Source organism: Sorex fumeus, unplaced genomic scaffold, assembly GCF_029834395.1.
Source record: "Sorex fumeus unplaced genomic scaffold, SorFum_2.1 ptg000015l, whole genome shotgun sequence".
Lineage (NCBI taxonomy): Eukaryota > Metazoa > Chordata > Mammalia > Eulipotyphla > Soricidae > Sorex > Sorex fumeus.
Window position 1 is genome coordinate 17,416,096 of NW_026606072.1, and position 23,622 is coordinate 17,439,717.

General features: G+C 41.6%; 1 protein-coding gene across 1 annotated transcript in view; it reads right to left on the bottom strand.

Annotated features, from left to right (window-relative positions):
• MAP3K1 (mitogen-activated protein kinase kinase kinase 1) overlaps nt 1-23,622 on the bottom strand; it is a 72,581-nt gene that overhangs the window by 16,745 nt on the left and 32,214 nt on the right. Inside the window, exons 2-11 of the mRNA XM_056112104.1 lie at nt 17,546-17,696; nt 14,999-15,199; nt 12,152-12,352; nt 10,302-10,418; nt 9,784-9,932; nt 6,791-6,912; nt 6,195-6,276; nt 5,901-6,084; nt 3,738-4,016; nt 2,227-2,348 (exon numbers count right to left, since the gene is read on the bottom strand). Coding sequence (XP_055968079.1) covers nt 2,227-2,348; nt 3,738-4,016; nt 5,901-6,084; nt 6,195-6,276; nt 6,791-6,912; nt 9,784-9,932; nt 10,302-10,418; nt 12,152-12,352; nt 14,999-15,199; nt 17,546-17,696 — 1,608 coding nt within the window. The remainder of the gene's footprint in view (nt 1-2,226; nt 2,349-3,737; nt 4,017-5,900; nt 6,085-6,194; nt 6,277-6,790; nt 6,913-9,783; nt 9,933-10,301; nt 10,419-12,151; nt 12,353-14,998; nt 15,200-17,545; nt 17,697-23,622) is intronic.

Sequence of the window (23,622 nt, forward strand, 5' to 3'; positions counted from 1 at the left end):
AGGTTCGATCCCCAGCATCCCATACGGTCCCCTGGGTGCAAAGCCAGGAGTAACCCCTGTGCATTGCCAGGTGTGACCCAAAAAGCCAACATAATAATAATACTAATAAATAAATAAAATAAAAAAAGAAATCCTGATTTTTTTTTATTAATGAAACACCACGAGGTACAGTTATAGAATCCTGATATTTTTATTTCTGAGTTTCCACTAAACATCCTCTGAGCTGGACCAGACAGAAGTACAGCAGGAAAAGCGCTTGCCTTGCATGTGGCCAATACGGATTCGACTCCTGACACCCACTGTGGTCCCTTCAGCCCCACCAGGAGTGATACCTGAGAGCAGAGCCTGAAGTAAGCCCTGAGCATCACGGTCTGTGGATCTCTAACCAAAAATAAGGAATAAATAAATGAGTCCTTTGAGTTGAAAATCAAATCTTTCCAACCAAATTTTTTGGGTTTTTTTTTTAAAAATACAGCTAGTGAGCTCCAAGTACTGCAAAATGTCACCACAGTATTTCTTATAGTATTCAATTAATTATTTAGCCTAACAACTTAAATTTGGAGTTTCAGAAAGCAGACACTATAACATATGACAGACATAAAAGTGCTGAAATGCTGGGGCGGGGGCGGGATTCCACTTCAGTTAATGCTTAAAATGACATGATTTCTCCCCCACCCCATGCATGTTGCAAACTGGTAACACGCTAACGTTTTCCAGAAACTGTATTAGTCTCTCATGAAGAAAAACATATGCTTTCAATCTGTAGTTTTGTGTAGAGAAATCAACGGAAGCAAAAGACAGACCTGATGAGAAGAAGAATCCATGAGATAACTGACACATCAATCATTTAACTGATGGGACCATTTCAAACTACATCATGTAATTTATTAGGAGCACAGGGATAGACTGAAAACTAAATCACGTGACCAGTTCAAGCTACATCATGTGATTCAGGAAGAGCACAAGGAAGAGACTCTGCCCCAAGGGCCACAGGGAAAAGGAGAGCGCCAAAGCTCTTCCCACCCGAGATCTGGTACATAAAGAGAAGAATGGTCTCACAACCGTTTACTGTAGCTAACTAAAAATGGTCTTTTCTATAGACCAAACATGATTGCCACTTAATGCCCCTTATGCAAACCACAACACCCAGTAAGAGAGAGAGAACAAAAGGGAATGCCCTGCCACAGAGGCCGGGTGGGATGGGGGGGGGGGGGGAGGGATACTGGGACCCGTGGTGGTGGAAAATGGGCACTGGTGGAGGGATGGGTACTTGATCATTGTATAACTGAAACCCAAGCACAAAAATTTGTAAGTCTACAACTGTACCTCATGGTGTTTCACTAATAAAAAAATAAATAAAACCGGTCTTTCCCCCCCACTCATTGAAGGGAAAATAAAAGAGAATAAATAGCCCATAAAAGCATAGCTTGTGCTTATTATAGTAGAATCATTTTAATTCCTTATTGACTTTGAAAGACCATGCACATATATCTATAATCTCAATAATCTGTAATTGTTATCTGGTCATAATTAGTGTAAAATCTCACTACACAAAAACAATGACATTGGGCAGGGCCAAAGCACAGCGGGCAGGTGCTTGTCTTACATGTGGCCGGCCTTGATTCAATCCCTGGCACCCTATCTGATCTTCCAAGCCTGCTGGGAATAATCCCTGAGCACAGAACCAGGAGTAAACCCTGAACACCAAAAATCCAAAAGAGGTGGGTGGGTGGAGGTGGAATAAGGGCATTTCCCCCCCCCCCAAAAAAAGTTTTTATTGGTTCTTATCCCGTTAATTTGTTCTTTAAAATGAATTCATACTTATAATGACCCATATCCATAAAATAAATCCAAATTTGTTCTTTAAAATGAACAATATAAATCTGTCTCTTTCTCTCTCTTACACACACACACACACACACACACACACACACACACACACACCAGTCACTATTCTTATCAACTGGACTTCAGATGGAGAAAATTACTTAAAAGCTCCCAGCATTCAGGCCACAGTAGTATTGCTTGGGAGGTCCTCGAACCCTCCCAGCCACCCTCCCTAACAGAGATTCAATAACCAAACAAAAATGAGGAATATGATGAAGTCTGTACAACTGGTTTGTTCTTGCCATCATCTATCTTAGTCAAATATTCACTAGGTATGAGGCTTGGGACTGGGCTTTGAGTACCTGGGGGGTCTGAAATGGTTCATCAGGGGGATCTTACCTATTGGCATCTGCACACTTCACTAGAATGGTGTCCACAACTGGCCGGAGAAGTCTCTGCAGTTTTATTCTTTCTGCCAAACTATGGCAAGGAGTATAAACTAGCATGGCTCGCAACGTTTTCTAGGGAGGAGAGGGGGTAACTGAAGGTCAGATTATCCACACTTAAAAAGCAGAGACAGTGATCTAAAATGAGACAAACTTGAGAAGCAAAAGAATAACAGGAATAGATTTTAACCTTTAAATAAAAGTCAATGAGTCATTCTAATACAAACAACTAAAAAAGTATATAGGATAAAAAGAAACTCTGTGAACTATTTGCCCATTTTTAAAGTTTCAATAAATTTCAAAATAAAAAGTAAAAAATTCATATTAAAGGGAAAATGAGTCTCCGTCAAACTAAAAGATCTCCAAATGGTAAAAGCTGAAAGATAATCATGCAATAAAGGTGTATAATCCACAGAATAAAATTAACGACCACGAATCTATATTGAGGCAAGCTGAAAAGCAAATGGGGGGAAATTCTTCCTTACAGAAGAATTCCAATTAATGTAGAAGGAATGGGGGAAGACAAAAACCATCACTACTGTGCCACAGTAATAATTACTGTAGACAAAACACACCGACAAACACTAAAATCAGCTGCCAAAGTTTTGAAGAGAAACAGGTATTTGTACAGTTATGCTGCCAAATCTTTACTCACAATAATTCAGTAAGGAAGCAGAAGGTATAATTATGCTAGAACAGTACGTCCCAACACTAAACAATGCCTGAGACTAATTCCTGATTTTCACAACTAAAGGGTGAAGTGCTTTGCTACTGTCACTGAGTAGGTTAACCTAGGGATGATGAGGAATACCTTACAAGACCAAGACAGCTGCTTGCCCCAACAAATGACCTGGGCTGAGTTGGATACTCCCTTCCAAATACTCAGACAGAGGTCAAATTAGTCTCCAAAATGACAGAATTATGAAGTCTTGCCTTGTTAGTCCACTCCATTTGAAAGACAACCTCTAACACCTTAAACTAGAGAAAAAACTCTATTTCTATGTAATCTATGTAGAACTCTCTTCTATGAAAAGGTCCCTACATTTCCTTATAACGTTTACTTAAAGCCAGTATACTAAAGTCAAATTTTTAAATAAAAAGATCAGAGAAACTCTGATTACTATGCTATCCTAGAATAGAACTTTAAATTTTGCGATGTGTTAGATATGTAAAAGTTGCAGATAGGACGTGCATTACATTGCTATTTAAAGTGTGTTTATGCGCGCATGCGTGGGCATGCAGCAGGGCTAATAGTCTATAAATACAGACCTGAATAGATTAACACGAGTAAAATTAAAATGTACAGACAAAATAAAAAACTACTTTTCTGGTATTACAGAGTAAAAACTGAAAATGGATTTACAAAATTGTTAGGCAGCTTTATTAGTGTTTAAGAATGTCATCAACACACTATCACAGACAGACAGACTCACAACACGGTGGTTAGGGAATAAAGCTACTTACTAAAGCAGCAACGTACACTTTGTAGACAGGGTCGGCACAGACCATGGACAGGACGTTGCAGCAGGCCTCCACCACGTCTCCTGAGATACTGGTCTGGGAAGACCCACTGGTGGCCCCCGCACTTGGGCTGCTCCCACCACTGCCCCCAGAATTTCCAGTGCTCTCCCCATTCGCCAACAGCAGGGCCCCACTGACATCGTGGGAAAGACGCCGGAGCGCCATCTCTCGAACATTCCAGTTTCTAGAAAATAAGCAGCCGACGAGCTCCATTCCGAACACCTGGCGGGATACGAACACCAAGAATTCTGGGTGAAGCAAAACTAAAAGGAGCCCGAGTTAAGCATGACTTTTTTTTTTTTTTTTTTTTTGCTTTCTGGATCACACCCAGTGATGCACAGGACTTACTCCTGGTTCATGCACTCAGGAATTAGTCTGGCCATGGTCGGGGGACCATATGGGTTGCTGGGAATCGAACCTGGGTTGGTCTGCGTGCAAGGCAAATACCCGATCCGCTGTGCTATCACTCCAGTCCCCAAAGCATGACTCTTTTATTACTATGAGAAAACCAGACACTTTTATCTTTTTAGGTTTTGAGCCATAACTGGTAGTGCTCAGGGCTTACTCCTAACTCTGCACTCTGGGCTTACTCCTAGCAGTGCTGGAGTGTATATGGTACTGGAGATCTAACACAGTTGGCTATGTGCAAGACCAACACCTAATCCACTATACTATTGCTCTATTATTTTCATTTTGCCATTGGTGTTAATGCTATGCCATTTATTTTAGACCGTAAGCTTTGTTTAAGTTTGATTGTCTTGTGTACTGTCTTCAGAAACTTCTCTTGTTGAACTAACAAAAAGTTACCCAGGGATAGGCAATAGAGTCCTTCAGTGCTGACTTACTCCAGTGTTTAATCCCATTCCTGCTACGAATTTCCTCATTTTTCCTATTTGTTGCCATACAAAATCAGTGTGTCCTTTCTGGGTTCTAGTGGCATGAACAGATGCGTAATCATTTCTGAGTGGCCCCTATTCTTCTTGATAAAAGCCAGGCAAATATAACTTAGCTCAACCCTAACGCTTAAGCCAGACAGAATGGCATTCAGCCTGGAATCAACCTGAGCATTCTCACAGACAGCACAAGACAGCCTATGCCAATACTATCCATATAAACTACACAAATGGAGTAAGGTATTTGCTGTTTAGAAACTTTACTAGATTCATCAGAGGGTACTAACATGCTAAGAGAAGGAAGTCCAAAGCTGCACAACTGTAACGGTCATAAAAAAGGGGGGTGGGGTTTAAGAGAATGTTGGCGCTTGCCTTGCACATGGCCAATCCCAGTTGGATCCCTGAGCATAGCTGGGTTGTCCTGAAACCCTTACTCCCCAAAAGGCAAAAAAATAAAAATAAAAACCCCACCCAAAGATCTAAAGGTCTACAAACTTAAGTAACTAATTTTGTTAAACTTGTGAACAGACACAAGTTTAACACATCATCGAAAATGATCATTATTTTTATTTCACTACTGTCTATTGGAGAGAACATCTACTTTTGGGTTCTACATTGTAAAATACAATAAATTATACGGACAATAATAAAAAAAATTAATACCAACAAATCAAGCCAACTATAGGAACCAGGACTTAAGACAGAAGATCAGAGTAAAATTTAATCAGGAAAGAAGGTAAAGGGATGGGAACTGTCCTTACAAATAAAAATGGTTAATACAAGGTTAAGTACCACCCCCCCTCACTCAGAAATGATTACGCATCTATTCATGCCACTGGAACCCAGAAAGGACACACTGATTTTGTATGGCAACAAATAGGAAAAATGAAGAAATTCGTAGCAGGAATGGGATTAAACACTGGAGTAAGTCAGCACTGAAGGACTCTATTGCCTATCCCTGGGTAACTTTTTGTTAGTTCAACAAGAGAGGTTTCTGAAGACAGTACACAAGACAGTCAAATTTAAACTTAAAGCTTAAGGTCTAAAATAAATAGCATAGCATTAACATCGATGGCAAAATGAAAAAACTTGAATGGAATACTAATTACAATGGAGGCACACAAAAGTACTGCCTTATATGAGACTCAATTAGGGAGACACCTACGGTAACTGGTTGATGATGTCCGAGAAACGAAAGACAAGAGCTACTTACCTGAATCCATGGCTCAGCTAAATCTTTGTAAGCAGGAGGGATCTGAGGAGTTCCGTAATGAGTCAGGTTAAAATTGCTCTCCTGGTTCCTTCGCTGTGACGCGCCTACGGGCTGCTGGGGGGCGCCCTGCTGCTGTGCGGCTCGCAGGGACGAGGGGGAATCCACAGGGCTCGACAACTCGTGGCTAAGTGGCAAATGCACAAAGCTTGTGAGAAGTATGAAGACGCAAGCAACACTTTCAAGAACACTGACACTTCACACTGAGTATCCGAGTCATGAATTCAAAACATTTACCTGTAGAAATCGTGGGATCTCCATTTAGACCTACAAAGGGGGCATATTAAAGGTTCTCTATTTCTTCTACATTCTTCTGCCCCTAGAAAATTAAAAACAAAAAACATAAAAATGATTTTTTGGGGTTTAACATTATTTAGAGGCAGTAACTTCATAATGGCTAATACACGATTTATGTGGAATATAAAAAAATATTAAAAAATTGGAGCCGGACTTTTTGAAATATCCAAACCGGCTCCAAGTGATTTATTCAATCTTTGCTATCATCCTCTCTGCAATGCCTGCCCAGGCCTTTCCTTCAAGTGTATCTTCAAAATTGTGTTTCCAATTCTATGAACTCATTCCCATAACACTATACTACATTTCTTTACTCATACATCTAATTTCCTAACATGTCCTAAATGTTAGTTTGCTGAAAACTTCCCCAAAGAGGAATATTTTTCATCTCTCACTAATTTCCCCCAAAGTCACATCCAAGTCCTCCGCAGTACCGTTAGCTCAGCTGAGTAAGCACAGAATATAAACTGGTCTACTTCCCTAGAAACAAAGAAATGTCACATGCCAATATACAGGGAGAAAGAGCAGGAGCCACCTACAGATTGACATGCAGTGATGGTGCAGCTTATTACGACAGCCATCCTCACATACTGTCAGGCTTTCTTCATCAAGCATGCCCAACAAACAAATAGGACACATCTGCTCCTCTTCATCTTTTATACTATAAGGAAAGTGAAATAAAAGCATTAAACAAAAAAAGAGCATTAAAAAAATACCCTATGCTAAACAATTGTAGCTTCTTTAGAATATGAAAAAATTACTAAACATTCTCATTTAAAAATCTTATTTGATATTTACTTTACTTATAAAAATACATGAAAAATTTTAAATTATGCAAAAACACACAATACAAAAATACATAAAAATACACAATCCACAATTATGGATTGTGGATAGGTGCAAGTATTTTCTCGCTCTAACTCAATACATATGACCTGAGCATCACCAGTACCTAAGCATACGATGAACCCCTAAGCATAGTCAGGCATGGTCCCCAGAGACAAACAAAATTCTTTGTCTCTGCATGACTATTCTTTTTTTTTTCTTCCTGAGTTTTTGGGTAAAGTAAAGGCCCTCCCGTTGATCATCGATTTGCTCGAGCGGGCCCAGTAACGTCTCCATTGGAGACTTTGTTGTTACTGTGTCTGGCATATCGAATACTCTCGGTAGCTTGCCGGGCTCTCCGAGAGGGGCGGAGGAATCGAACTCGGGTCGGCCATGTTGGCTGCGTGCAAGGCAGACATCAGGGGTTACTCCTGGCTCTGCACTCAGGAATTCCTCCTAGTGGGGCTTGGGGGAACCATATCGGATGCTGGGAATCGAACCCAGATCGGTTGCTTACAAGGCAAATGCCCTACCCACTGTACTATTGCTCCAGCTCCCATCTTTATGCCCTCTCCCCATTTACATATGGATCTGGGTTCCAACTTTTAGCTTTTGAAAAAAAACTGTGATCTTTTAATTTTTTCTCGTGCCACCCTCCTTTCCCATTGTTGTAATAGGGGACAGACAGACAGACTACAAGGTAAGCCCCTTAGCCCCTGTCCTATGTCTGGCCCTAGAGTATTAGCTTCGCATCTGGGAGGTCCCAAGATAGGTTCCAGAAACCAAATCAAACTACCAAACAAAAAAACCGCACCTATTTACAGTAAAATCTCAGTAACTCCAGATTAAAAATTCTGTGATTTCCCCTCCCCACAGACATGCTAATGCAAATAAATAAATATGCAATACGATTTTGTCAGCCTATAAACCAAGGGAAGGTGCCTTTCTTTGAATTATAGATACTCCTATTTTAACTTCGGTGACCTGGTGTTCAGTGATTCTTTCCCCTCAAAACAAGACGCTGGGGGCCAGAGCGAAGAACAGCGGGTCGGGCGTTTGCCTTGCATGCGGCTGACCTAAGTTTGATCCCTGGTATCCCATATGGTCTTCCCAGTACCACCAGGAGTAATTCCTGAGTGCAGAGCCAGGCGCGACCTCTGAGCATTGCTGGGTGTGAGCCAAAAAGCAAACAAAATAAAACAAAACAAAACTAAAACAAAACTAAATGCTGGAGAAATGTCACGCAAAAGGAATTCTAAAATAAGTTTGAATCAGAAAACTTGGGAAATAAAGCCCAAATTTCTTCTTCTACTTATAAAACATGAATGATTAGAGAAAAAGACCTGTACTACAATTTAAGATACTTTTGTTGTAATTCTTTCTTTGTTCAAAGGATCTTCCTTTATTCAGTGACCCCTTTTGGGCCACTTATTACTGTGATGCAAACTAGAGAACTTCATTTCAAAAGCCCTTGTAAAACTCAACTCATTTAATAATAAATAAAATGAGAAGATTTATTTTTTACAGATAAAAATCCTCTCTCAGTTCTCTTCACCAGGCCCTTTTCAAGTAGCATCATTTTCTTTTATTAATTCTGAAGTATTTGCAATACTTAAATATTGATGGGATGAAGATCGAAGTAACTACTTAGACCTGCACTTCTCCAAATGGAGTAGTGCATTAGAAATAAACAGGAGGTGTAAGAGAAGGCGTATTCCTTTCTGGAGCAATTAATAAACTTCATTTTACATTGAAACAAAGAAGTTTTGGAAAAGAAAATAAACTCACACAAATTTCTACGTGAAAACCTAGAGACTTCAAATGCACACCCGTCATTTTGGTTAAATCTTCAGGGGTATGAAGTATAACTAGGCAACGAAGCTTGAGAAGTACTACAGATCTTAAGTATGAACTGTGGTTAACAACTCCTGTATCGCTTAGCAACATGATCAGGCTATTTTTTTTTTAAAAGAGCATGTTTATGTTTTCACTGGGAAAACATCCTGTAATGAGGGAGTCCCTGAAAGTCCCTATAAAAGTAATAATACCATATAATTTTAAAGTTCTATATTTGGAAGTGATTTTAAAAAACCACCTGGCCTTTATATGTCATTCGTTTGTAAAAGAATTATAGGCATATTCTTCTGTTTCACAGTGCCTCTGCTCCTTCATCTGTAAAACAGTAAATTTTTTCCTTCTGGGGGAATAAAATCTACCAAATAAAGTTGTCATAAAGATGAAACAATATATTAGGTACTTGACTCAAAGTGAGACTGATACACAATGCCACTTATTTTCTATTTTATTTTCCTTGTGAAACAGACTTTTTTGTATTCTGATACTCAAGGTGCCTTTAAAAAAATCATCTATTTCTTTTTTTTTTAATTTTCTATTAGTGAATCACCATGAGGCACAGTTTCAGACTTACACACTTTCGTGCTTGTGTTTCAGTCATACAATGCTCGAGTACCCATCCCTCCACCAGTGCCCATTCTCCACCACCAACGATCCCAGTATCCCTCCCACCCCCCAAGGTGCCATTTTTCAATCATGTATGTATGTAAATTGATAACCTTTAATATGTTTACCCTTGATTTTAACTTCAAAGTCATGATATCATTTTAAGAGCAATTAGCAATATTTAAAAAATTATTCCTAATACTGAAAATACAGGATTAATGCTTTTAATTCCTTAAGAGGTACCAACCTGTTTTCTGAACTAGATGTAGATGTACTAGAGGATGACAATGTATGAGAATTTGACATGCGTGAAACAAACTTCTGGATGGTGTTACGAGATGGAGCTTTGATCCTTGAGCTACGCCTACTGTGGTATTTCTGGAACAAACTCTCAACCTAACAGTGAAGAAAGACAGCAACAATGATATTTATGTCATAATAATATACACACGAAGAGCTGCGGAGGCTGAATTATGTCTTTTATTTTATAAGTTTATCATAAAGCTGACTGAAAAGCTTCAAAAACAGAAGGGCTATCTCTTATAAAGGATGATGTTTTCATCGAATATTAGTACTTATATTTTATCAGTCTAGAACCAGTCAACAGATCAAAGAATCGCTCTTTATAAGGAGCAAATAATTCTTTTATACCTTCGCATCTTTAGCATGACTATGATCTACTTAAACTCAAGAGCATACAGAAAAATTCCAGGCGTATATGAAAAATTGTGGACAACTGCATTCCCAAGTATCTTTAAAATTTACCTCAAAATTTTTTAAGGTTTTCCTCCATAACATAGGGTCTGATGGTTCTAGTTGGAATACCCGGAGCATAACAAATAATAGGTGAATACAAAACGTTCCACGCCCACAGCTGCAGTTCTAAAGAGTGAAAAAAGAAAACTCACAGGTTAATAACTCTGTAGTGCTATTATTAGAACTCCTAAGATGATCTCTTGTTTATTTCTAACTTTACTTAAGTTTTTACTAATTTTCTTTGTTATCCTAATACACAGAGGTATTTTCCGCTTTTCCAAAATTTACATCATGTTACCGTGCTCTCAGGAACGCAGGCTCAGGGTCAGGCCACTCTCTGTGTGGAGTTTGCAAATTCTCCCCCGTCTGCCTGGGGAGTCTAGAAGGGCATACAGGATTCCCTGGCAGCTCTTACTGTCCTTGCGTGAATGATCGCAGACCGGATGAGGTGTGTCCCGGCCAGGGTTGGCTCTTTCACTAGCTGCCAGACTGGGCCCCTGCTACCCACAACTCTGAACTGGAATGAGTGGGCTGGAAAAGAGACTCATTCATGAACACAACTATTGCTTAATATTACAGTATTGGGGGCACTGAAAGGAAGTGTTAGGGACATGTAAGATAACCTACTGGTATCAGTACTATAAACCAAAGAGCCCCCAAAAGAGAACAGTGCCTGCCACAGAGGCAGGTGGGGGTTAGGGGTTGGTGGGGAACTGGGGACATTAGTGGAAGGAAGTAGGCACTGATGAAGGGATTGGTGTTGCATTCAGTAAAAAAGAAAAGAAAAAAAAAATTCCAGTATCTCTCTTTTCAGCTGGGTGGGAGGGGGGTTCGAAGTGGTGCTCAGGGGGCCCAGGGACCAATTCCAGAAACACTTGCCCAAGTGAAGGTGGTTTGATGTGTGGGTCCAGTGGTTTGGTGCTGCTTTGCCCAATGGAACTGGACATGCACACCTGCTAGACACCTCTGCCAGACACCTGAGCCATCTCATCTCTCTGTTCCCCTGAATCTGTCTATCGGAGTCTAGTGAGATGTTCTTTGTAGGAACCCTGATGCTTATATAATTAGTCTATGGTGAAACTGGTTTTGAGCTACATCATTTCAAAGCTGCAGTTTCCAAAAACCCATCCTAGAAGTTAAACGAGGACTTTACTGAACCTACAGTGTCTTGAAATACTCCTTTTTCTTTTTTTTCCCTCCCTCCCCTCCACGAAATACTGTTTAAAATTAATATTTGTTACTTTACAAGGTAGAAAATGGATAGTACTTCATGTTTGATTTGTAGCGAATGATGCTAGAGGAGTTACACCAACCAGAATGGCACTCCCAAGCTCCTTCTCTGGGAGCTACTTTATACAGGCTGAGTATGGATCCTAGCATGTCAACTTTTACTATCTCTTAATGTTATTTTAGGCTTTATAAATTATTTGGTTAGGTTACTTTTTTGGTCTGGGAAAAGTAAAAAATGTTTCCATATAAATTAATGGTAATTGCCTCCTTGCTTTATATTATTTTTACATATGATAGCTCTCACAAGTATGTCCTACTTTCAGGGGGCATGGGAAACATGAAGAGGAATTAAGCTATATTAGGATGCCTAAGGAAAGTCTACAGTCATCTGCTCAACTTTTTTGGGTGAATTTACGTAAAAAAAAATCAAATCTGTATTTAATACCATCAAGTAATGGTCAAAACCTTTATGAATATATTAAATAAAAATGTTTATCAGCCTCAAATACATTTTATATTCTATTTGTTTATTAAAGAGAATTACTAACCTAAAATTAAGAATGCTAAAGTCTAATAAATCTGAGTTAGTAATAGACTCCAAGGGAAAAATGAAATGATGAAAATCCCACCTGTGGTCCAATAAACACCCGGTACTTGTTGTCAGGACTATCCCCTCCAATCAGGAAGGAGTTGGGTCCGATCTGCTGCAGGAGGTACAGCCTGGCACGCATCACTTTGTTCACACGCCGGTTTGTCTCCTCAGGGCTGTATGGTGAGAAGCCATCTGGCGATGGGGCCCTTCTGGGCGGGGTGATTCTCCCACTCTGAAACTTCACAACATTTCCTTTTAGTGAGGGCAACTTCTGACTTCTCAATAAGAAACAATTACTCAAAAAGGTCATAGCAGAGACCCACATATGACATTTTGTATTATGAAAAACTTGCTTAAGCATGTAATGCAATGAAACAAAATGCTTTTGGCAAATGTTTTGGCTGACATTCTCATCAAGAGTAAACTTCTAGGGCCAGAGAGACAGTACAGCAGGAAAGACACTTGACCAGGTTCAACTGCTGAGCACAGATCCTGGAGTAAGCCCAGGGCACCACTGGGCTCGCTCCAAACACCAACCTCCCCATCACCCCCTTCTCCCCAAAGTAAACTTCTAATCTGGGAGCCAGGGACCAGGGTGATGGCTCACAGGGCTGGAGTGCATGCTTTGCAAACTGTAGCTCCGGGTTCAACCCCCAGCACCACCCGGTCTCTGGAGCACGAAGGGTGTGCCACTAAATCAACAATCTCTAACATACAAAATATATGACCAAGAAAGACTATTGTGTGGTAACTTTATAAATTAAAAAACAAAGATTATTTGAGAATTTTGTTGTTTGGGGGCCACAACCAAGCTCAGGGATCATTTCTGGAGGGACGCTAAGGAGCATGTGGTGCTAGGGATCAAATCAGGGTCGGCCACATACAAGGAAAGAGCATCAGCTCCTGTACTCTCTCTCCAGCCAATTTGAAATGAATGAGCCAGGAGGGTGGGAGTGTGGGGCTGCGCGACAGTGGTGGAAGGCCCTGGACAGACCGGCGCAGGGACCAGTAGAGCAGCTCTGCAAGTTTCAAACGATGATTTCAATACGGTTGCAAACTAATATACCTCAATAACAAATCAAAATAAATGAAAATATCAATAGAAGTTAATGGTATACTGCATGCTATGCCATGGATGAGCCTTGAAAACATACTAAGTAAAAGAAACCAGCCACATAGACCAGACATATCACATGAGTTCATTTGTATGAAATGGCCAGAAAAGGCAAATGATAGAGAGTCATAAAGCAGATTACCGGTTGCCTAGGGCTGGGAAAGAGACTGCTAATTGGTCTAGGGTTTCTTTTTGGGGTGATGAAAATGTTTTAAAATTGATTGTAGCAATAGCTACACAGTTCTGTGAATAGACCAAAATCCAATTAATGGTACAACTGAAACAGGTTATTTGCAGTAAAACCATTATTGACTGTTTTAATCTTATTAAAAAGTGAAACAAAATTCCACATGCACATTCTATTTGACCTGTGGGGTACTTAAGGCTATGAATATAGTTACGGATATATAAACTGTTACATACACAGAAGACATTTTGCAGTAGTTTTTAATAATGAAAGGCTAAGAGGAATACTAATGTCCAGTAACGTGTTAAATAAACTTATGGTTCATCCAGTAATGAACTGCTACGTATGCTATTAAAAATAAGGAGGGCTACCCAACCATCATAGTGTTACTTTGTCTACCATACTCCAAAGTGGATTGGGAAGAAAGTGGAGATACAATACTGATAGGTCTGTGGCAGACTTTTACTCTGATGGTCGACATGAACCACTACCTGAAGTTATATCTTGTGCAGTCCCTTGCTTCACTGATCTTGGGTTTGGGCAATAAGGCACTAGTAAGCATGAGGCAAGTATCAGGTAATATCAGCTAGACAGGCTCTTTTAAATTTGTTTCTCTTTGGTTCTGGGGCCACACTTCATGGAGTTCAGGGCTTATATTCCTGGGAGTAGGAAGCCGACCCTGTGAGGGACAGGGTACTAAGGCAGGGCGAGCTGTGTGGAAGGCAAGCACTTTAATCCCTGTACTTTCTCTCAAGCACCTAAGACAGGAGCTTTCATAGTACGGCATAGCTTCTTGAAACACCTCTGGCAAGGGATGGTATGGGGATCTGTGTTCTGTGCTGGGTACTCAGGAGTGATCCTGAGCAGTACTCAGAGGACCATATTATGATGCCATGATTTGAACCAGGGTGACTGCCACTAGAGCTGCATCAAGGCAAATGTTTTACCTCCTGTACCTTCAGCCTTTTGGCTGCCACCCAACTTTCATGCTATGGGGATGCCAAGAGCTCTCAATTGCTCTAAGTCCCAGACATGTAAATGAGTAAAGAAGAAGTCTCGGATATTCCAGCTTCAGCAAATGCCACAGAGAGCGGAGGTGATCACTTCCTCTGAGTCCTACCCAGTTAGTATGTTGAGGAGCTAAACAAGTGATTGTTCTGGTTTTAATCAGGGGCTTTGTTGTTGTTGATCTCGGGGTCACACCTGGTGGTCATCAGGGCTTACTCCTGGCTCTATGCTCAGGGTTAAGAGCTAGGAGTTTTCCTGTAAGTCTACTGAGTTTAAACTAACGTGATAAAAACAAACCAAGAGTCTGGAGACCGTATTTTGAGAACTGCTGCTCTACTTGGGGGTTAGCTGATCTATCTGTCAAACGTGTAAAAGCTGCAGAAACTGGAACCAGGCAGAGATAGTGCAGCAGGCTGGGCCCATGCCAAACTGTTCACCCTCGAGACATGGGTTCAAACCCCAGCACTGCATGATACATAGGGCACGGCGCTGAGAGGAGCCCCCAGACACTGCTGGTTACGCCTGCCTGCTTCCCAGAGTAGAGAGTTAACACGCGTGCCGCAATATTAACTCACAGGCACTGGAGAAACCCTTTTCCTTCTTACTCCTGGAGATTCCGACTTGGCTGTGCGACCAGATGGGGAGCTGGTGGGGGAAGGACTCCGCCGGCCTTTGGGAGCTGACGACGTGGCATTTGCTTGGGCCTCTGCCTGAGTCTCGGCGGCCACGATGCTCGTATCAGATCCATCTCCTTTAATAGGGATTGGTTTTACCACCTAAAATTGGAGGCATTCCAATATTATGATTACAATGTAAAACTAAATATTAACACAAGAGACTAAGAAATAAACTGTCTTAATTATGGCATTATACAAGGACAATCAGAAAACACATTGATTTTTATTAGTATTAGCCATAAATGTAAGACTAATTTTACCTTTATAGATTTCAGTTAGTCTTTATCATTAGCTAAAAAAAATATATGATCACACCTGATTTTAGTACTGGGTACTGTATCCAAACAAAACAGAAAAAAAACACCAATAAAGTAACATTATTAAATATGTGAAAAATAAGCGTAACTTCTAACCTATTCAACTACATTGAAGTAGACGTCTATGTTTTTATTTGTGTGTGTGGGGGGGGCGGGGGGGGGGGAGACAGAATCTTGAAAACACTCGGCACAGTTCAAAGTACTCAAATTGCCTGACAAAAATTAAGTCATTTGCTCCCCTTCCTCTACTTTTTTGGGCAATGTTATAATAAATAATTTACATGCTTATTTTAGAAGCAGCCAGCAGTTTAAAGACCAGTATCCCAATTGGGCAGAATCAAGCAGAAAGCATGTATAAATGTCTAAAACCTGCACTTTATATTTTATTTATTTTTAAATTTTTATTATTGAGACACCATGAGGTACAGTTGTAGACTTACAAATTTTTGTGCTTGGGTTTCAGTTATACAATGATCCAGTACCCAGCCCTCCTGCACTTTGTATTTTAAACCCAGGGCTGTCAAAGTGAACCCATGCTATGACCAAAAGGTCAGACCACGTGACCTTAATACTCTGGGTCAAACCAAGTTCAGCAGGCCTCCTGGCTTTTCCCCAGGGGTCTGCTCTGCCAGTAAAGTGCCCTGTTACCACAACTAACCTCTCTCCTTGGGCTTTCTCACTCACACTCCCCTTCCTAATCAACATCTTCCCACCTAACCTCACCTGGTGAAAGTGTATCCATCTTTGAAGGCTTGGTTTACACTTGGACACCAGAACATACCACTGGAAGCTCATGCCTGAATGTGGTTTAGTAACACAAATTACTGCGCTAGCATCACTGTGTTAAAATCCTCTTTCACCCAAACTCTCCTAATTCCAGTAGCTGGATATTCCTCCTCTGTTATGTCTTTATGGCTCTTCTGACCACTGGAGACACATAAGACACAAACTACTTTGCGTTACCTCATGACTAATTTAATTTTCATTTACTGTGCATAATTCTTCTTTTCACAATTAAATCATATTTAACATGCATGACCTTAAGACTTTATGATCATTTGGCAAGGAGTCCTACACATGCAGTAACCTAATTGATCTTAAAAAATTTTTATTAGTATTTATTGGCTTCAGATACTTAAGACATGAACTTCCAGTAATGTAGCTGGCCATGAACTAAATACAAACACTTCATACCAAAATTCAAGAGTAGTAGCTATAGAAAATAGTTTAAGAGAATTACTATCTGCTTCTTTGCTCAATTTAAATCAGTTTGTTTTACTACTCTTGAATGGATTGGGTTACTTATGCATCTTATTTATATATTTTATGTATTAACCTCTGAACTGATACATGGCTTGTAAATTTTCTACTTTTCTGTATAGTGTTAGCCTTTTATTTGCTGATTAATCTTTTGTTGGGCAACAACTTCAGAGTATTTTTCTTTTTAAAGTTTCTGGGTCATACCTGGCTATATTCAGGGCTCACTCCTACAGGGGCTCAGGGATCCGTATGTGCAAGCCCCACACCCACCGTACTCTCTTTCTCTGGCGCCAACCTGATGAATCTTAATCAAAGTTGCCACCTCTGTTTCCACAAAACAAAGAAAGCAAAACTTGCTGGCATAGACTGGTACTGTGTCACTCTTATGACTGAATCTGCTTTTTTCTTTTATGAGACCAAAGAAATAAATTTCATGTACTCTTGTTTTGAAAGACAGTAACCAGAGCATGCCTGGTCTTCCTAACTAGAAATCTAGGCTTTCTTTCCTTAAACTTTAAATCTCATCTCAAACTATGAGTGTATTTCATTTTTTCCATTTTTTTTTCTTGATTAAAATCCTTGAATCCAGTATTAGAGCTAAGACTTCAAATGCAAGTGGAAAAACAACTAAGTGTTAAGCACCTATTAGCTAATAAGGAACTTTTAGAGACCAACATTAGAGGGCAGTGTTGCTTTGAGCATCCCCTCTCCTGGTCAGAGCGGAAGACACGTTAATGGCCGCTTCAGTCCTATTTTGTTCAAGTGGCAGAGTAATAAAGCAAATGAAACTATTTCATTCAGAAGATCTGGCCCTGCCGACTGTCCCGTCCACCTCTGCTTCCCCGACGGCAGGTAGCTCCCCACTCACCACCGGGCCTCTCCGGCTTCTCCTCTCCAGCCACTCGTGTTTCCAGGCGGGCATGCAGGTCGCCTTCAGCTTCTCCCTGATCATTCGTTCTTCTGGGCGATCATCCATCTTGTGCAACCCCTTGAGTGTTTCTTTATTCTCCATATCTCGGCTAAATGGAAGAAGAATTAAGGAGAATGAGACTTGTGCATGAAAAAAATAATTCCTAAGAACAAACAGGACAACAGGGCTCTATTTTTGTTTGTTTCTGGGTCAAATCCATTGACGCTCAGGGGTTACTCCTGGCTCTGCACTCATAAATTTCTCCTGATGGTGCTCGAGGGATCATAGGAGATGCTGAGGATCCAATTCGGGTTGTCCAAACATAGGGCACATGCCTTACCCACAGTAATATCGCTCTGGCCCTGTGGCTCTATTTTACATATTCAATTGCCATGCAATAGAAAGATAATCACTATAAACCCTGAGCAATTCAAGCAAGATACAAAAATACTGTGTACCACTCCACTGTTGAACGTATGATGTGGATGGCATTGAACACTGCCTGGTAGGTAACAGCACTTTTTTTTTTTGGGGGGGGGGAGGGTCAAACCCTGTGATGCACAGGGCTTACTCCTGGCTCTGCACTCAGGAATTACTCCTGGCAGTGCTTAGGGGACCATACAGGATGCTGGGGATTGAACCTAGGTCGGCTGCGTGCAAGGCAAACGCCCCAGCCCCAGAAGGGACAAAGTTTTCCACCACAAATACTCCATGAAGACTGCACTGTTTTGGGCAGGGCGGTGCCTGGGGCCACCACAGCCATATCTGGTGATGCACTAGGGTCTTGTGACACCAGGGAGAGAACTCAGGCTTCGAACATTCTAGACAAGTGCTCTACTACTGGAAAAACCTCGCTTACAAAAAGCCTGCATTGTTTTTCATTGCACCCGCTATCATACAGATGCCTACTACAGATATTTAGTATTTTCCTAACCTTTGTCTAAGGGCTTCTAATAACCAAAATCAGTATGGAGGGAATTTTGTGACTACGCTCTTTCAGAAATAAAGTAGTTAATAAAGTGAGATGACACCTTACATCTATGACCCAACAATGTTTTCCAAATTTTAAGTTTATACTCTCAGAGTAGTACTTTCTTGAAAAGGCATTTGAGGTGCTGTATATATAAAAAGTAAAAAAAGCACAAGCTTTTAATTTAAGCTATTAATTTTTGAGAATGAATTCCACAAAGCCTAATAGGTACAGCATCCACTAACAAAAAAATTGATCCACAAGAGGATGTAAGGGTAGGATGTAAGGGTAAGGCTGATAGCGGCCATGACCCGCTTCCAATCACTGCCACCACCAGAGGTCACTCCTGAGCACAGTCAAGATCAGCCCTTGAGAATTTTACTCCATGGCTTGGAGGCCAGCTACACATGCTAGGGAGCTCAGATAGAGAAGGGAGCACCAAATAAAGGGTGCTGGGAGGATCCTCCCAGGATGGGAGAAGCATGCTGAAAGTAGACTACAGACCAAACATGATTGCCACCCACTGCCTCTTTTGCAAACCACAACACCCAATAGGAGAGAGAGAACAAAAGGGAATGCCCTGCCAGAGGCAGGGTGGGATGGGGGGATGGGGGTGGGAGGGATACTGGGATCCGTGGTGGTGGGATGGGTATTTGATCACTGTATAATTGAAACCCAAGCACAAGAATTTCTAAGTCTACAACTGTACCTCATGGTGTCTCACTAATTAAAAAAAAAAAGAACAGCCCTTGAGCACTGCCAACTGCCCTGGAGCCCCCCTCCCCCCTCAATTCACATGTGGAGATAAGCCATACACAATCTACATAGACACAGATATCTGGTTTATCAGTAAACCTTTCAAGGAACTACACTCCAGAAGAAACTCTTTTAAAAATACTATAGAGGAATCACTACAGTGGATAGGATGCTTGCTTCACACAGCTGACAAATTCAATCCCTCGTACCACAAATGGTTCCCCAAGCCCTGCCACGAGTTATCCCTGAGCACGGAGCCAAGAGCAAGCCCTGAGCACAGTGGGGTCAAATCCCAAACCAAACAACACTGTTAAACTTATATTAATAGCAATTTTGAAAATTCTATACAAGTTACAAAATAGTGATCTTTGGATAGGAAAAGGAAAGAGTCAGGGAAATACCAGAGATGATTACAGTAAACTCACTAAAAAGTCTGATTCAAACTCCTCAAGGAATTTTCCAGCTTAACAAACAATAAAGCAGCAGGACCTTCAGATAAACAGCAAAACACTTATTTAAAACTACATGCATTAGAAATGAAATATGCCGGTATTACTGCAGCAATGAACCTGTGAAGGAAGTGGAAATCATTAGGCTAAATCCTTCTGTGCCGAGGAGCACTAGATATTTTGAGAAATACAAAGAACATACAACATTTGGAGTCTGCAGTGAGCAGTAAGACTGTCCAGTCAAACACTGTCTTGATCTCACAGGTGAAAAACCTGTCACTGCTGGGCACGTGTGAGAGGCCCTGGGTTCTATACCTGGCACCGCCAACAAAAATAAGAAACAGACAGAGCTGCTACACGCAATGAAGCAATATGAGGGACTGAGGGAGGAAGGAGAACAGAGAGGGAGAGAGGAAGGAGAGGAAAAGAGGGAAGGCTGGGGCAGAGGGCCAGAAAATGGGGGTCGCAGGGAGGGGAAAAGAAAAGAGAAAACGGGAAGTGAAAGGCAGTGGGAGAGGAGAAAGATCTTTCCAAAAAGTCATCCTGCACAGGGAGGCTCAGATTCACAGAACGAACCACGGGGCTGCCCGCGCCAGAACTTCACTCCCGACTCTCCAAACATTCCCTCTACAGTGACAAGCTGCCCGCTCACTGAGGTTCGCAGGCTCCCTCTCAAAGAGATAGGAGCACAGTGAGTCTGTAACGTATTTATTTTTACACCAGAGGTTCCTGTACTCCCTGACAAAGGTGCTTATTTTCTTCCCTCTGGTCTTGGAAGCCGCTCCTCCCCGTTCTGTTTTCAGTGCGCCTCTCTCTGACACTCCCCAAACACAGAGGACTCTTCCTTGTCTAAACAAATCTTTCCTGGATGATGTGGCCTTAAATCAGCACACACACAAAAGTTTGCCTCTGTCCTTTTGACTTGTCTGCAAATACCATAATCTTTTAAACTAATTTTTCTATGAGAAATAATAGAAGATGTGCAGACGTATGGCTGAATTTTCACACACACCTAAGATGATTTCTTTAGAGTGTCTAGAATTGAAATTGCTGGGTCAAAGTGTGCACTAAATGAGACCTTGGACCATACTGGCCAAATCTTCAAGAATACTTGTCTTTGATTAATAACCCGCCGGAGGTCAAGCTGCCAACTTCTCCGGCATAACTAGCAAGACTCGTAATGAGAGGAGAGTACTTCATCACAGAATTCAATCCAGGCTTCATGGGCCAGCAGGGATCACTCCTCATTCTAAACCTGAAGTAGCTTCCCTCTGGGCTTAGACTTCCAAAAGTCCCATACGGTCCTCCGAGCATCGCCACGAGTAATTCCTGAATGCGGAGCCAGAAATAAACCCTGACCATCACTGGGTATGACCCAAAATGCCCCCCAAAAAAAGAAAGAAAAAGGCACTCAGACTCAATGAAATATACAGTAAATCATATTTTATCAGGAAAATAATCATGCCTATGCAACTTCACATGACTGCAACAGAAATCAAATGGGGAAGGAAAAAAGTCTTAGCTACTCTCTTCTGCTCTAATCCTAAAGTATCTATGGTGTTTATTTTTTACAAAGCATGTGTGTGTGCGTGCGCAGATGCGTGAATGCAGGTATTCAACAGCAGGAAGTTGTCATTTTAGCCAGGAATGTTACAGCGATAGGAATATTACAGAAGGAATCAACACATCTTCTCTTTCAAGACCTTTAGAACCTAATTTGCTAAAAGCAAGCCGCTTCAAAGGCAGCATCTCAAAGGAATCAGCTGCTTCTCACCTAATCTACCAGGAATGTCTTCCTGGAGCTCTCCCCTCTAGTGACTGTGAGGAAATCATCTGCTTTTCCCCGACTCACCTCCCCAGCACTGGACTTCAGGCCCTCTTTGTGGAACCCCTTCAGACCAGCCACAGCCTCCTTCCCACAGCACTAAAATATTCGCCCTTCCTAAACACACCACGATTATTTGTCTCTTTGCAGGTATCTTTTTTACCCCCGACAGGAATATCTTTTGTCATCTCATGTGCCTTCAGTCAAGAATTTTTTACCTTCATTCTATGACGGTCAACCAGCCCCTCCCAGAGTGTTCGCATTAATTACTGTACAGCACCAATGCGAGTGTTTGTTTAAATAACGGCTTCCATTTTATACTGGGAACGTGTCCACAGGTTTGTTTCGGTATCCTACTCATTCTTCTGCCAAATGTAACTACTGAGCCATAAAGGGCTCCCAGTACCCTGGCTTTCTTGTAGGGGTCAGGCAGCTTCCTGCGCCGTCTTCCCTTCCCTGGGCGGCGCCTGATGCTCAGGGCATCCTGCTTCCTACAAATGAACCCATCCTCCAGCCCACAGTTGGCCAGTGCAAAAACTTGCCTGATCTACAGACCCTCGAAAGGGATGGTGGTGTAGAACTTACTGAGACCCCGCTCTCTAGGAGTCTGAGCACAAGATGCAGAGCCAGGTCGGCGCTGAGAGAATGCTACCAAACAACAGCAAAAAAAAGAGCAAAGTGAGCAGAGAAAAGAGAAACTCATAGTAAGATATAGTTAAGAGAGGAGGCAAGAAATTGCATAAGTAAAACAAAATGGTGGGCATTCCTGGGTCCCCTGCTGGAGGAGTCGAGCATTTTTGAATCTCACTGTGTGGGTCCCACCAAGTTCTCCAGAGGCCACCAGAGGGGCTAGAGAGAAGGAAGCGTCTTGGATTCCTTGCACTGGAACAGACACTAGCACATCTGTCTTCCGTGCAGTTCCAAGGAGCGGATGGAGTCAGTGTTCCCGCAAGCCACCCTAGCCCACAGAGAATGCTGGATAAATGTTCAAGAACAGAATCCTACCAAATGTACAGTAACTTTTTAAAGGTTTTTCCTTAGCATAGAAACACGGTGTTAGTCAACCACGAACGACCTGGAGAAGTGTCAGACTTAGAAAAGATGGTGGCTACAATCCAAGAAACGCATTAGGCACTTCTCTCAGCACTGGCTTAATTGCAGCATGGAGAGGTTAGGTTACAGTCCTGGCTCAAAGAGGCCATGAAGCCCAGGGTCAGGACTCTCACCTCGGTCAAGATCCAGCCTACATAGGCCGTGAAGCCCAGGGTCAGGACTCTCACCTCAGTCAAGATCCTGGCCCACACAGGCCACGAAGCCCAGGGTCAGGATTCACACGTCAGTCAATCGTAAATGATGCTTGGAGGGTTCGTTCAGTATGGGAGATGTGTGCTGAAAGTAGACTATGGACTGAACATGATGGCCACTTAGTACCTGTTTTGCTAACCACAACACCCACAAGGAGAGAGAGTAAAAGGAAATGTGTCTGGCACAGAGTGGGAGGGATGGGGAGGTGGCGGAAGGGATACCGAAACATTGGTGGTGGAGAATGAGCACTGGTGGAGGGATGGGTACTCAATCACTGTATGACTGAAACCAAAGTTTGTAAGTCTGTAACTGTATCTCACGGTGATTCATTAAAAAAATGAAAAAAAATAAAGAAATAATACCGTGAAAAAAAATTAAAAATGAGTTAGAAAATTTGCAGGCTATCGAATGTAGCCTGCCCACAGGGCAGAGTCTGGCAAACTCCCCGTGGCGTACCAAATATGCCAAATACCAGTAACAATGATGGGTCTCATTCTCCTAAAGAGCCTTGAATATAATCCCAGGGCTAGGATGAAAGAGACGTTACTGGGGCCTGCTCGAGGCAATCGACGAATAACGGGATGATGAAATGAAATGAAAATGAAATGAGTTAGAAAACAATCAAACACAAAAATATCTGACTCGGGAGCCTGTGATCTTTCATTGGTACTAGGAAATCTGAATCTATTTTACAAGTCACCTACAGTAATACCTATTTGATGGGGTTACA